This window comes from Carcharhinus amblyrhynchos, chromosome 28, assembly GCF_965287045.1.
Source record: "Carcharhinus amblyrhynchos chromosome 28, sCarAmb.v2.hapA, whole genome shotgun sequence".
Classification (NCBI taxonomy): Eukaryota; Metazoa; Chordata; class Chondrichthyes; order Carcharhiniformes; family Carcharhinidae; genus Carcharhinus; species Carcharhinus amblyrhynchos.
The window spans coordinates 16,464,445-16,478,950 of NC_137351.1; the positions used below are offsets into that span (position 1 = coordinate 16,464,445).

The 14,506-nt window shown below is 46.2% G+C and overlaps 1 protein-coding gene across 1 annotated transcript in view; it reads left to right on the forward strand.

Annotated features, from left to right (window-relative positions):
- The window catches only part of LOC145359432 (long-chain fatty acid transport protein 2-like), a 45,405-nt gene that overhangs the window by 5,754 nt on the left and 25,145 nt on the right, over window positions 1–14,506 (forward strand). The window contains exons 2-3 of the mRNA XM_080213980.1: window positions 10,432–10,590; window positions 13,559–13,683. Coding sequence (XP_080070106.1) covers window positions 10,432–10,590; window positions 13,559–13,683 — 284 coding nt within the window. The remainder of the gene's footprint in view (window positions 1–10,431; window positions 10,591–13,558; window positions 13,684–14,506) is intronic.

Below are 14,506 nucleotides of genomic sequence, written 5' to 3' on the forward strand. Positions count from 1 at the left end.
CCCTTGTATTCGAAAACATTCTTACTCCAAGCATTTGACGAAGTGAAAGGCAAAATACTGTGGCTGCTGAAATCTGAGACAAAAACAGAAAATGCTGGAGAACCACAGCGGGTCTGACAGTGTCTGTGCGGAGAGAGAATAGAGCCAACGATTTGTGTCTGGATGATTTCCATTTGCTCGATTCCACAGACACTGTCAGACCTGCTGAGTTTCTGCAGCCTTTCCTGGCTTTCTTTTGTTGGGTTTCTTGTGTCTTGGGACATTTCACTGCTACTGTGGAACTGGAATTTGAACATTTCTTTGAAAATATTTGGAGTGGTAAAAGATGCTGGGATGTCCCAGCAGGTTCCGTGTGAGTGTTGTGGAGGACAGAACATAGAATTATAGAATCTACGGCAGGGAGAGAGGCCTTTTGGCCCAAACTGGCCCATGCCAACCAAAATGCCTTTCTAAGCTAACCCCATTTGCCTGCATTTGGCCCATATCCCGCTAAATCTTTCCTACCCATGTATCTGTCCAAATGCCTTTTCAGTGTTGTCAATGTTCCTGCCTCAACCAGTTCCTGTAACCTCACATATTAACTCTGCTAATCCCCCTGACACCAAGGGTCAATTTAGCATGGCCAGTCAACCTAACCTGCACATCTTTGGACTGTGGAAGGAAACTGGAGCACCTGGAGAAAACCCACTCAGACATGGGGAGAATGGGCAAACTCCGCAGAGGCAGTGACCCGAGGCTAGAATTGAATATGGGTCCTTGGTGCAGTGAGATAGCAAGGCTAACCACTGTGCCTCCAGTGTGTGGGCAGATGCAACTTAATGTGGATAAATGTGAGATAATTCACTTTGATAGCAAAAATAAGAAGGCAGATTACTACCTGAATGGCTGTAAATTAAGAGGGGAGAGTATGCAGTGGGACCTGAGTGTCCTTGTGCACAAGTCGCTATGGGTAAACGTGTAGGTAAGGCAGGCAGTAAAAATAGCAAATGGTTTGCTGGCCTTCATATTGAGAGGATTCAAGTACAGGAGCAGGGACATCTAGATGCATTTATACAGCACCTTGGTGAGGCCACACCTGGAATATTGTGTGCAGTCTTGGTCTCCATATCTGAGGAAGGATGTTCTTGCTCTTGAGGGAGTGCAGTGAAGGTTTACCAGACTGATTCCTGGGATGTTGGGACTGACGTACAAGGAGAGATTAAGTTAGTTAGGATTATATTCACACAAATTTAAAAGAATAAAGGGGGAATATTACAGCAACTTGTAAAATTCAAATGAGGCTTGACAGGGTAGCTGCAGGAAGGGTGTTCTCAATGGTAGAGGTGTTCAGAATCAGGGGTCGTAGTTTAAGAATCTGGATAGAAGGCAGGATCAGGGTATTCAGAAAGATTATCAGCCATGATCATAATGAATGGCAGAATAAGCTTGAAGGGCCAAACGGCCTCCTTCTGTTCTTATTTTCTGTGTTTCTATCTGTATGGCATTGTCGATAGACAGAGCTCTGTGGACCCAGGTTTGAATTTCACCACAGCCGATGGTGAAACTTGAATTCCGTAAGAAGTTTAGTGATGATCATGAGTAAAAAAATCCACCTGTTCACCAATGTCCTTCAGGGAGATTTGTCATCCTTACCTGATCTGCTCTACGTGTGACATCAGACCCACAATTATGTGGTTGACTCTTAATTGTCCTCTAATCACTCAACTCAAGAAGCACTCAGGGATGGGCGATAAATGCTGGCCCAGCCAGCGACGCGCACATCTCATGATGAATTTTTTTAAAATTTTGTGCCCTGAAGGGACCTGTCTTCCAGGCACAGAATGTTCCACAAGATCCATCCTCATTCTCAGGAGGTCCATCTTCTTTCTTCAATCATGGGTCAGTGATGTTGGGTATCTTTTCAATATGGCGCCCAGACATGATGGTGGACTGTGTGCCAACTGGGCTTCCCTGCCACGGAGTATGGTGTAAAATACCTGGGTCCTAAAAGCAGAATATAGGGAGCTAGGAAGCAAGCTGAAAAGTAGGACCTCAAAAGGTGGTGATCTCAGGGATTACTAGCTATGCCACGTGCTAGTCAGAGTAGAAACAGCAGGATACAGACGATGAATACGTGGCTAAAAGAATGGTCTGAGGAGGAGGGTTTCAGATTCCTAGGTCATTGGGACCAGTTCTGGGAGGTGGGACCTGAACAAACTGGACAGGTTACACCTGGGCAGGATTGAGACTGATGTCCTTGGCAGGGGAAGGTGGTGGTATTTGCTAGAGTGATTGGGAAGGGTTTAAACTAATGTGGGAAGGGAATGGGAACCTTTGCAAGAATTCAGAGCAGGGGAATGAAGAACGAGAGGAAAAGACAGTAAGGAGAATAAGGAAAGTGACAGGCAGAGAAATCAAGGGCCAAAGTCAGATGAGGACCAAGTAAAAAATAGTAGGAAAGCGAAAAGAAACATTAAAAGGTTTGTACTTGAACGCTCGCAGCATTCAAAACAAAATGGATGAATTAGTTGCACAGCTAGATGTAAAGGTGGATGGCATAGTTGGCACTACAGAGATGTGATACCAAGGCGAGCAAGGATGAGAACTAATCCTTGCTCACCTTGGCACCACATCTAGTCCCAAAGGCAGGGGAGTCTAAAACTAGAGGGCATAGAACACTACAGCACAAACAGGCCCTTCGGCCCACAAGTTGCGCCGATCACATCTATACCTACTAAGCCATAAACCTATCTATAACCCCCAATCCCATTAGATCCCATATACTCATCCAGAAGTCTTTTAAAAGACCCCAGTGAGTTCGCCTCTACCACCACCGACGGTAGCTGATTCCATTCACTCACCACCCTCTGAGTGAAAAATTTACCCCTAACATCTCCTCTGTACTTGCTTCCCTGCACCTTAAATCTGTGTCCTCTCGTAGTGACCATTTCAGCCCGGGGAAATAGCCTCTGAGAATCCACCCTATCTATTCCTTTCAACATCTTATAAACCTCTATCAGGTCGCCTCTCAACCTTCGTCTCTCCAGGGAGAAGAGTCCCAGCTCCCTCAACCTATCTTCTTAAGGCATGCCTCCCAATCCAGGCAACATCCTTGTAAATCTCCTCTGCGCCCTTTCAATAGCTCCCACGTCCTTCCTATAGTGAGGCGACCAGAACTGCGCACAGTACTCCAAGCGGGGTCTGACAAGGGTCTTATAAAGTTGCAGCATTACCTCCCGACTCCTAAACTCAATCCCTCGATTAATGAAGGCCAGTACACTATACGCCTTCTTGACCACATCCTCCACCTGCGAGGCCGATTTAAGAGTCCTATGGACCCGGACCCCAAGATCCTTCTGTTCCTCAACACTGCTAAGACTCCTACCCTTGATATTGTATTCCTTCATCCCACTGGTCCTGCCAAAATGGACCACTACACATTTATCTGCGTTGAAGTCCATCTACCAGTTCTCTGCCCAGTCTTGCATCCTATCTATGTCCCGCTGCAACTTCTGACATCCCTCCAGACCATCCACAACACCACCAACCTTCATATCATCGGCGAACTTACTAACCCATCCCTCCACTTCCTCATCCAGGCCATTTATGAAAATAACAAACAGCAAGGGTCCTGGAACAGATCCCTGGGGCACTCCACTGGTGACTGACCTCCATGCAGAAAAAGACCCATCCACAACCACTCTTTGCCTTCTGCAGGCAAGCCAGTTCTGGATCCACAAGACCAAAGCCCCTTAGATCCCATGCCCTCTCACCTTCTCAAGAAGACTTGCATGGGGGACCTTATCAAACACCTTGCTGAAGTCCGTGTAAACCATGTCTACCGCTCTTCCTTTGTCAATGTGCTCAGTCACATTCTCAAAGAACTCAACTAGGCTCGTAAGGCACAATCTGCCCTTGACAAAACCATGCTGACTATTTCTGATCATGCTAAACCTCTCCAAATACTCATAAATCTTGTCCGTCAGAAGCCTCTCCATCAGCTTACCAACCACTGAGGTCAGACTCACCAGTCGGTAATTTCCCAGGCTATCCCTGTTCCTTTTCTTGAAAATAGGAACCACATCCGCATTCCTCCAATCCTCCGGAACCTCTCCCATCTCCATCGACGATGCAAAGATCACCGCCAGGGGCTCTGCAATCATTTCCCTCACCTCCCACAGTAACCTGGGGTACGTCCCATCCAGTCCTGGCGACTTGTCTGTCTTGATAGAGTTTAAAAGTTCTAACACATCCTCTTCCTTAACATCCACATACTCAATCTTTTCAGACTGCCGCAAACCTGTAGTACAACCTCCCAGATCACTTTCCACCGTGAATACCGAGGCAAAGTACTCATTAAGCACCTCTGCCATTTCTTCCGGTTCCACACAGACTTTTCCCCCTTCACCTTTTATAGGTTCTATCCCTTCTCTTCTCATCTCTTTACTTTTCACATATTTGTAGAAGGCCTTGGGATTCTCCTTAATCTTACCTGCCCAGGCCTTCTCATGACCCCTTCTGGCTCTCCTAATTTCCTTTTTAAGCTCCTTTCTACAAGCCTTATACTCCTCTAGATCCTTAACATCTCCTAGCTCTCTGAACCTTTTATACACCTTTCTTTTCTTCCTGACTAAGTTCACCACAACCTTCATGCACCACGGTTCCCGTGCCCTACCAAAACCTCCTTGTCTCATCAGAACGTTATCGTGCAGAGCTCCAGTCAAACATTCCTTGAATATCCGCCACCTTCCTTCTGTACTTTTCCCCAAGAACGCCTCCTTCCAGTTTATTCGTCCAATTATCTGCCTGATGTCTTCATATTTCCCCTTACTCCAGACAAACACTTTCCTAGCCTGCCTGATCCTATCTCTTTCCAATGCTATTGTGAAGGAGATAGAATTATGATCTCCATCCCCGAGATGCTCTCCCACCGAGAGATCCGACACCTGTCCTGGTTCATTAGCCAGCACCAGGTCAAGTACAGCCTCTCCTCTCGTAGGCTTATCCATGTACTGTGTCAGGAAACCCTCCTGAACACGCCTAACGAACTCCTCCCCATCCAAACCCCTTACCCTTGGGATATTCCAGTTGGTGTTTGGGAAATTAAAGTCTCCCATCACGACAACTGTGTTATTTCTACATCTCTTAGGATCTGTTTCCCTATCTGCACCTCAACTTCCCTGTCACTATTGGGCGGCCTATAGAAAACATCCAGCAAAGTTATCAACCCTCTGCTGTTCCTAACTTCCACCCACAGAGACTCTGTAGACAGTCCCTCCACGGCATCCTCCTTCTCTGCAGCCATGACACTATCCCTGATACAGTGCCTCTTTTGCCCCCAACCCTGTCCTTCCTGAAGCATCTGAATCCTGGCACCTGAAAAACCCAGTCCTGTCCCTGAGACATCCAAGTCTCTGTAATGGCCACCACATCACATTCCCAAGCAGCAATCCACACCCTAAGCTCATCTACCTTATTTACTACACTCCTGGCGTTAAAATAGACACATCTCAGCCCCTCAGTCTGGACATTTCTCTTCTCCACCACCCATCTAACCTCCCTCTCATACTGTCTACAGTCCTTCCCTAGCCGGGAGCTAACCTCCTCAGTCTCAGTCTCCTCATCTCTGTTCCCTCCCCGCAACCTTTCTAGTTTAAAGGCCCCCCAGTAGCCCTAGCCAGTCTTCCCGCCAAGATATTGGTCCCCCTGGGATTCAAGTGCCATCCGTCTTTACTGTACAGGTCACACCTGCCCCTAAAGAGGTCCCAATGATCCAGGAACCGGAATCCCTGCCCCCTGCTCCAGTCCCTCAGCCACGCATTCACCCTCCACCTCATTCCATTCCTGCCCTCATTCTCCCGCGGCGCAGGCAGCAATCCTGAGATTACCACCTTCACATTCCTCTTTCTCAGCTGCCCACCCAGTTCCCTATAATCCCTTTTCATGACCGCTTCCCTCTTCCTGCCTATGTCAGCAGTACCTATATGAACCACAACCTGCAGTTCCTCACCCTCCCCTTTCAGGATGTCTGGAATGCGTCCAGAGACATCCCGGATCCCAGTTCCAGGGAGACAAACCACCATCTGTGACTCCCGTCTGCGTCCGCAAAAACGCCTGTCTGATCCCCTCACTATGGAGTCCCCTATTAGTACTGTCTTGCTGCTCTCTTTCTTAGTTTTTTGAAGTACTGGCTCAGCTGCAGAGAGCTAGCCACAGCTGCCTCTCTCAGATGAGTTGTCCCCCCAAATAATTCTCAGGTAGGAGTACCTATTTTGAAGGGGGACATCCACTGGCGTGCTCTCCATCACCTGAGGTTTCCCCTTCCTAATAGTTACCCGCGTGCCTTCTTCCCGTTGCCCTGGTGTGACCACTTGCCGGTAGCTCCTATCAATTATCTCCTCATTCTCTCTAATGAGACGAAGGTCCTCAAGCTGCATTTCCAGTTCCTTTACCTGGTCCCGTAGGGACTGCAGCTCCACACACGGAGCACAGGTATGGATGTCTGGGAGACCAGGAGCCTTCAAGACCTCCCACATATTGCATTGGCAACAACATACTGGCTTCACACTCATACTTGCCCATTATAGAAACCCAGAGGAAAAAAAAGTAATAAAAACTTATAACTTACCTTGCCTCACCCTTTTCGCTTTGGCCCCGTGAGCCAAAGCCCTTACAGCTCACACAAAAAGAAAAACAAACTTACCTGCTCCCACTCAGAGCCCGTCTCTCTCTCTTTCTCTTTTAGGTTAGAGGAGGAGGGAGGGGTGGGATACTCTACCTGTGTAGAGTACCGGGATTCCTCACCGCTCCAATTTATAGTAAGGTTAAAACACCTTCTGGCTTCCGGTACAAAATTAAAAAAAAACTAGTCAAGTTAGTTTTAAAAATCGCTGTACTCACCCACAAGCTCTCCTCTCGCAAATCGCTGCCTCTCTTCAGTGCTCCCAAGGAACAATGAGGCATAGGTTTAAGGTGAGAGGGGAGAGATACAAATGGGTCCAGAGGGCCAATTTATTCAGAGAGTGGTGAGGTCTGGAACGAGCTGCCAGAGGCAGTAGTAGAGGCAGGTACAATTTTATCTTCTCAAAAGTGCTTAGACGGTTACATGGTTAAGATGGTATGGAGGGATATGAGCCAAATGGAAGCAATTGGGACTAGCTTAGGGGTTAAAACAGGGGTGACATGGACAAGTTGGGCCAAAGACCCTGTTTCCATGCTGTAAACTTCTATGAACTAAACATTGAGGGCTATTCAGTGTTTAGGAAGGACAGACAATAAGGAAAAGGTGGTAGAGTTGCATCGTTGATTAAAGATGATATTGATACAATATTGAGAAAAGATATAAGCACAGACGATGTGGAATCTGTACAGGTCAGGTTAAGAAACAACAAGGAACAAAAAATCTTGAGGGGACGGTGGTATACAGAGCACCAAACTGTAGTGGTAATGTTGGGAAAAACATTAGACAGAATATCAGAGATGCATGAGTTAAAGGAACCTCTGTGATTGTGGGCAACTTTAATCTGCATATAGATTACGAGAGTCAAATTAGTCATTGTGCAATAAAGAGGAATTTCTGGACTGTGTACAAGATGGTTTTCTGGAGCAATACATTGAGGAACCAATAAGTGATCAGGTGATATTGGACTGGGTGTTGTGCAATGAGAAAGGATTAGTTGCCAATCTAGTTGCGAGAGAACCCTTGGGGGTGAGTGACTGTAATATGATAGAACTCTTTATCAAGGTGGATAATGTTGCAGTTGATTCAGAGGCCAAGGTCCCGAATCTCAATAAAGGGAACTATGATGATATGAGGCATGAATTGGCCTTGACGGGCCGGGAAACATTACTGAAAGGGAAGACAGTGGACAGGCAACGGCAGGCATTTAAAGAACAAATAGGTGAACTCCAGAAGCTGTTATTCTTGTTTGGTGCAAGAGTGGTAAGGAAGTTGTGGCCAAACCACGGCTTACAAAGGAAATTAGAGATAGTATCATATACAAGGAAAAAGCATACAAATTGGCAAGAAAAAACAATAGGCCTGAGGATTGGGAGCAATTTAAAACTCAGCAAAGGAGGACCGAGGGATTGATTAAGAAGGGAAAAATGGAGTATGAAAGTAGCGGGGAACATAAAACTGCCTGCAAAAGTTTTTGTAGATATTTAAAGAGAAAAAGATTGACAAAAATGAATGTAGGCCCCTTACAGTCAGAAGCGGAAGAATTCATAACGAGCAATAAAGAAAAAACTAAGAAATTAAATTTGCATTTTATTTCCGTCTTCACAAAGGAAGAAGTGAATAATGTGCCAGAAGTTCTCAGAGAAACATGTTTTAGTGAGGAGCTGAAGGAAATCAACATTAGTAGAGAAATGGCTTTGGAGAAATTGATGGGATTGGAGATGAATAAATCTCCAGGTCCTGATAATCTTCATCCCGGAGTACTTAAGGAAATGGCCCTGGAAATTGTAGATCCATTAGTGATTATTTTCCAAAACTCTATGGACTCTGGAATAGTTCCTACAGATCGGAAGGTAGCGAATGTAAGCTGTTATTCAAAAAGAGAACTATAGATCAGTGAGCCTGACGTCAGTACTGGGGAAGTTGCTAGATTCTATTATGAAGGATTTCATAACTTGGCATTTGGAAGGCAGTGAAGTAATCAGACAAAGTCAGCATGGATTTATAAAAGGGAAATTGTGCATGACAAATCTATTAGACTTTTTAAAAAACAGAACTAGTATAATTGACCAAGCAGAACCAGTGGATATGGTTTATTTAGACTTTCAGAAGGCTTTTGACAAGATCTCACATAAGACTAGTATGTAGAGTTAACGCACATTGGATTGCAGGTAATGTCTTGAGATGGATAGAAAGCTGGTTAGCAGATAGGAAGCAAAGAGTAGGCATAAATGGGTCTTTTTCTGATTGGCAGTCAGTGACTAGTGGGATTCCACCTGGGTCTATTTGAGGACCCTAACTGTTCACATGATATTTCAATGATTTGGAAGAGGGAACTGAATGTAATATCTCCAAATTTGCAGATGATACAAAGTTGGTGGGAGGGTGAGCTGTGAGGAGGATATAGAGAAGCTTCAGTATGATTTGGACAGGCTGAGTGTGTGGGCATCTCCATGGCAGATGCAGTATAATGTGGATAAGTGTGACGTTATCCACTTTGATAGCAATAATAAGAAGACAGATTATTACTTGAATGGGTGTAAATTGAGAGAGGTGGATACTTAACAAGACCTTGGAGTCGTCATGCATCAGTTGTTGAAAGTAAGCATGCAGGTACAGCAGGCAGTAGAGAAGGCAAATGATACGTTGGCCTTCATAGCAAGATGATTTGAGTACAGAGATAGGGGTGTTTTACTGCAATTGTATAGGGTGTTGGTGAGGCTACACCTGGAGTATTGTGTGCAGTTTTGGTGTCCTTATCTGAGGAAGGATGTCCTTGCTATAGAGGGAGTACAGCGAAGGTTTACCAGGCTGATTCCTGGGATGGCAGCTCTGTCATATGAGGAGAGACTAAGTCGGTTAGGATGATATTCATGGAGTTTAGAAGAGCGAGAAGGGACCTTATAGAAACTTATAAAATTCTAACAGGGTTAGACAGGGTAGATTCAGAAAGAATGTTCCCAATGTTGGGAGAGTCCAGAACTAGGTCTGAGGATGAGAGGTAAACCTTTTAGAACTGAGGTGAGGAGAAATTTCTACGAGAGGCATGGACAGAGTGGATAGTCAGAAGCTTTTTCCCAGAGTGGAAGAGTCAGTTATTAGGGGGCACAGGTTTAAGGTGTAAGGGGCAAGGTTTAGAGATATACGAGGCAAGCTTTTTACACAGAGGGTGATGAGTTCCTGGAACTAGCTGCCAGGGGAGGTGGTGGAAGCAGATATGATAGTGACTTAAGGGGTGTCTGGACAAATACATGAATAGGATGGGAATAGAAGGATATGGTCCCCAGAAGGTAGGGGGTTTTAATTCAGGCGGGCAGCATGGTCGGTGCAGGCTTGGAGGGCCGAAGGGCCTGCTCCTGTGCTGTAATTTTCTTTGTTCTTTGTTGTCTGATTTCAAGAAGAAATTAGATATAGCACTTGGGGCTAAAGGGATCAAGGGGTACAGGAGGAAGGGTGGGATCAGGATATGAATTCAATGATTAGCCATGATCAAGATGAATGGCAGAGCTGTCTCGAAGGGCAGACTAACCAGCTTCAGCTCCTAAGTATTAAGATCCAATGTTGCTGTTTCTCTGATGGACTGGGGTGTTGTAACACACAACGAACATTAACAATTATCTCACTTTTTAAATGATGGATCATTTTTCTTGTGTAATATTCCACCTGCTTATAAAGTGGGAGTTTATTCAGGATATCTGGGGAATTAAGTTAGAGCTCTGGCTGCTTCTGTGCTGCTGTTATCTGATTTTGTTCTTTTCTTTCTGGTTTCAAAGGCTTGCCCAAAGCTGCCATCATCCCTCACAACCGTCTGCATCTCATCGTCGCCTTCACCTCAAGATGTGGCCTGTCCAGTGATGACATTATCTACACCACCCTGCCTCTGTACCACAGTGCCGGTTCTCTGATTGGCATCGGGGGCTGCATTTTCCTCGGTAGGAACCCTGGATCGAAACTCTCTCCCTGGCGCGGTCTGACCTTCCGGTTTATCCTTTGCTTTTCTTCTTTGGCCCCTTTCAGTTGTTGGGAGCAGGAAGGTGTGAACGTTCAGCAAAGGAAATGGTCGGGAAAGAGAAATGAAGAGATCCCGGTGCCTGAGCGAGCAGGAAATGGAGCGTTTCATTTCACATTAAACACACGAGTTGAATGTCCTGTTGCTGTTCCAACATTGGTTTAAAAAGTGATAAACAAGTAACCAGTGGGACCATTAGAATGCAGGAAAAAATGAAATCTCAATATATAAGCTTAGCAATGTCTTGCCATTTCTAAATGAGGAGCGAGTTGGAAAATGAACTGAGTTAATTACCCCAGAGAGACCCTGTGAAATACAAGAAGGGAAGATGGAGAGAGAACCATCAAATTGATACTGTGCAGGAAGAGACTATTCAGCCCATCATATCTGAGCTTGCCACCAAAGAGAACATAAAATAAACCGCCCATTTCAATCCCAGTCTCCAGCGCACCGCCCATTTCAATCCCAGTCTCCAGTGCACTGTCCATTTCAATCCCAGTCTCCAGCGCACCGTCCATTTCAATCCCAGTCTCCAGCGCACCGTCCATTTCAATCCCAGTCTCCAGCGCACCGTCCATTTCAATCCCAGTCTCCAGCACACTGACCATAGCCCTGCAGATCCCAGCTCCTCAGATTCAGAACCAGGTCCTTTTCAATGAGTTGAGTGTTCCAGCCTCACCCACCAGCACAGGCAGTGAATTCCAGACACCCCCACACCCTCTGGGTGAAAAAGATTTTCCTCATGTCCCATCTAATCCTTCTACCAATCCCCTTCAATCGCTGCCCCTAGTAGCTGACCCCTCAGCTAAGAGAAAACCAGTCTTTCCCGACTATCCTGTACAGCCCCCTCATCATTTGTACCAATTAGGTCACCCATAAGCCTGCTCTGTCCTAAGGAAACAGCCCTAACCTCTCCAATCTCTCCTCATAGCTGCAATTTTCCAGCCCTGGCAACATTCTTGTAAATCTCTACACTCTCCAGAGCAATCATGTCCTTCCTGTAACACGGTGACTAGAACTGTGCACAAAACTCCAGCTGTAGCCTAGGCAGCGTTTTATACAGTTCCAGCTTTACATCCCTGTTTTTGTGTTCAATATCTTGCCCAATAAAGAAGACATTCCGTATGCTTTCTTATACATCTGTCCTGCCATCTTCAGAGACCTGTGGACACTCACTCCAAGGTCTCTCACTATTTCAACCCCTCTCAATATTGTCCCATTTATTGAGCATTCCCTTGCTTTGTTTGCCCTCCTCAGTGCATTACCTCACACTTTTCCTGTTATCCCAGGGTTTGATCCTGTTGGAAACAGCAGAATCCAGACACAATATACTTTTCAGTTAGCATGTTAAATAAGAGTACTTCCCCAATCTGAGCTTTCTCTCTACTTCACACTTTATTTTAAAATTCTCTTTTTTTTCATTCAGTTGTGAGACATGGGTGTTGCTGGCTGGCCAGCATTTATTACCCATCCCTAGTTGCCTGTGGGCTGTTGAGAGTTAACCACATTGCTGTGGTTCTGGGGTCACATGTAGGCCAGACTGGGTAAGATGGCAGATTTCCTTCCCTGAAGGACATACGTGAACCAAATGGGTCTTTCTGACAACGGACAATGATTTTGATGGTCAACAGTAGATTCTTAATTCCACATATTTTTTATTGAATTGAAATTCCACCATCTGCCATGGCAGGATTTGAACCCCAGATCTCCAGAACATGAGCTAAATTTCTGGATTAATAGATTAGCGATAATACCACTAGGCTATTGTCTCCTCTCACTCCTCCCAGTATTGAAGGGGAATTGACTTGAAGAATCGAGTTATTTTCCTGTGGTTCTGGCCATGTGGAGTTGAGATTGAAGTTGAGAAACCAAGTTAGTGATAGTCCCACTGGGGCCGATCTTGTTGGCAGTGAGACTTTCCTTGGTGCGGATAGTGGAGTCACTCGCTGCTTCACCCTCTGCCCTCACTCTCCCTGCCAGGATTAGGGGGGCTGAGAGTTTTGTGGCCACCACATCCCCCCATCAATCCATTCAAATCTTGCTCCAATTTGAGATCTATGGTGTGTTGAGGTGGGGCGGGGGTCACTGGATAGGGCATACAAACACATTCTGTTCCCATTCTAAAATATCTTTACACTTTATGCTAAATTCCATTATCCAATTTGCGATGTTAGTGTCTCCAGTGGGTGGAGGAGGTAGTCGTAGGGTGACAAGTGTACATAAGAATAAATGTGAATGTAGGAATTAATTTTGAGGAAAGTCGGGAGATGGACACAGATTTTATTTAATGCAGAATGACGTTGCCCCTTGGCATTACTCCAGGATGATGAGGAAGCAGTTTCATACTTGGAGCGCTCACATTTTCCGTTCGCAATTCACCTGCAAATTCCACAATATCTCATCTCAAACAGTCAGTAACAGTGGTTGGAGCAGAGTTTGAATTCAGTGTGCCCCCCCCCCCCCCCCCCCCCCACTCCCCCATACACTGGATTCTCACAGGGATGTTGAAGATTCCAGGATCTCATTTGTTCTAACAAACAAAAAATCAAATCACCAGCAACCTGTCCTGGTCCCCCCTTGCTGACACTATAGTTAAGAAAGCCCATCAACACTTATAGTTTCTCAGAAGGCTAAGGAAATTTGGCATGTCAGCTACGACTCTCACCAACTTTTACAGATGCCCCATAGAAAGCATTCTTTCTGGTGGTGTCACAGCTTGGTATGGCTCCTGCTCTGCCCAAGACTGCAAGGAACTACAGAAGGTCGTGAATGAGCTGACGCGATTCCCGCTGGGAGCTTTGGACCTGGAAAATCCAGGTTGATATTTAATTACTGCCACTTTGCAGAATGATCTGGAAATAGTCCTCAATTTTATTCTCTTCCTGTCACAGGGGCGACTGTTGTCTTACGGCAGAAGTTTTCTGTCAGCCACTTCTGGGATGACTGTCGACGGTACAATGTGACGGTTATCCAGTACATTGGGGAAGTGTTACGTTATCTCTGCAGTGCTCCCAAGGTAAATCAATCCAGATGTGCAGCATGTGCCTCAGGTTCTGTGGAAGAACATTAAAACAGCAGATGTTATGTCATTATGGGCCGTCTATCTTTATCCGTCTATCAGTCCCAGAGGAATTTCTGAAAACGACACAAACTGATTCCAACACAAACATCATTAAAATCTCAGAAACACACTTGGCAGAAATATTTGCTGACCATCATCATCCAGCTGTGGGAGTTTACAGCTGGAAAAGTGAGCAGGGCCAGTGTGAACCGGGGGGGGGGGGGGTGGCGGGGAGGTGTGAACCCAGTGTGAGCTGGAAGGGAAGCCCGGTGTGAGCTGGGGTGGGGTGAGGGGGGGTGGGGTTGTGGGGTGGGTGAGGGGGTGGGAGGTGGTGGGGTGAGGTGGGGGTAAGGGGGTGGGAGGGGTGGTTGTGAGGGACATCTGTTCCATGTCCAGATGTGTGAAGTTCCAGTGGACCTGGCTGCCTGCAGAGTGAATGCTAAGATTTGTGTGACTAAGAGCCATCATTGCTTTCCTGACAATTAGCCCCTCAGGCCATTCGGCCCATTGAGTCCGCACCGACCACAATCCCTCCCAGCCCCTATCCCTGTCACCCCACATATTACCCTCCTAATTCCTCCTGACACCGAGTGGCAAATTTATCGTGGCCATTCCACCTCACCAGCACGTCTTTCAGACTGTGGGCGGACACCCACACAGACACGGGGAGAAACTCCACGCAGACAGTGACCCAAGCCAGGAATCGAACCCAGGTCCCTGCCGCTGTGAGGCAGCAGTGCTAACCACTGTGCCATCCTAAAAAGTGCTTTTTAAATTT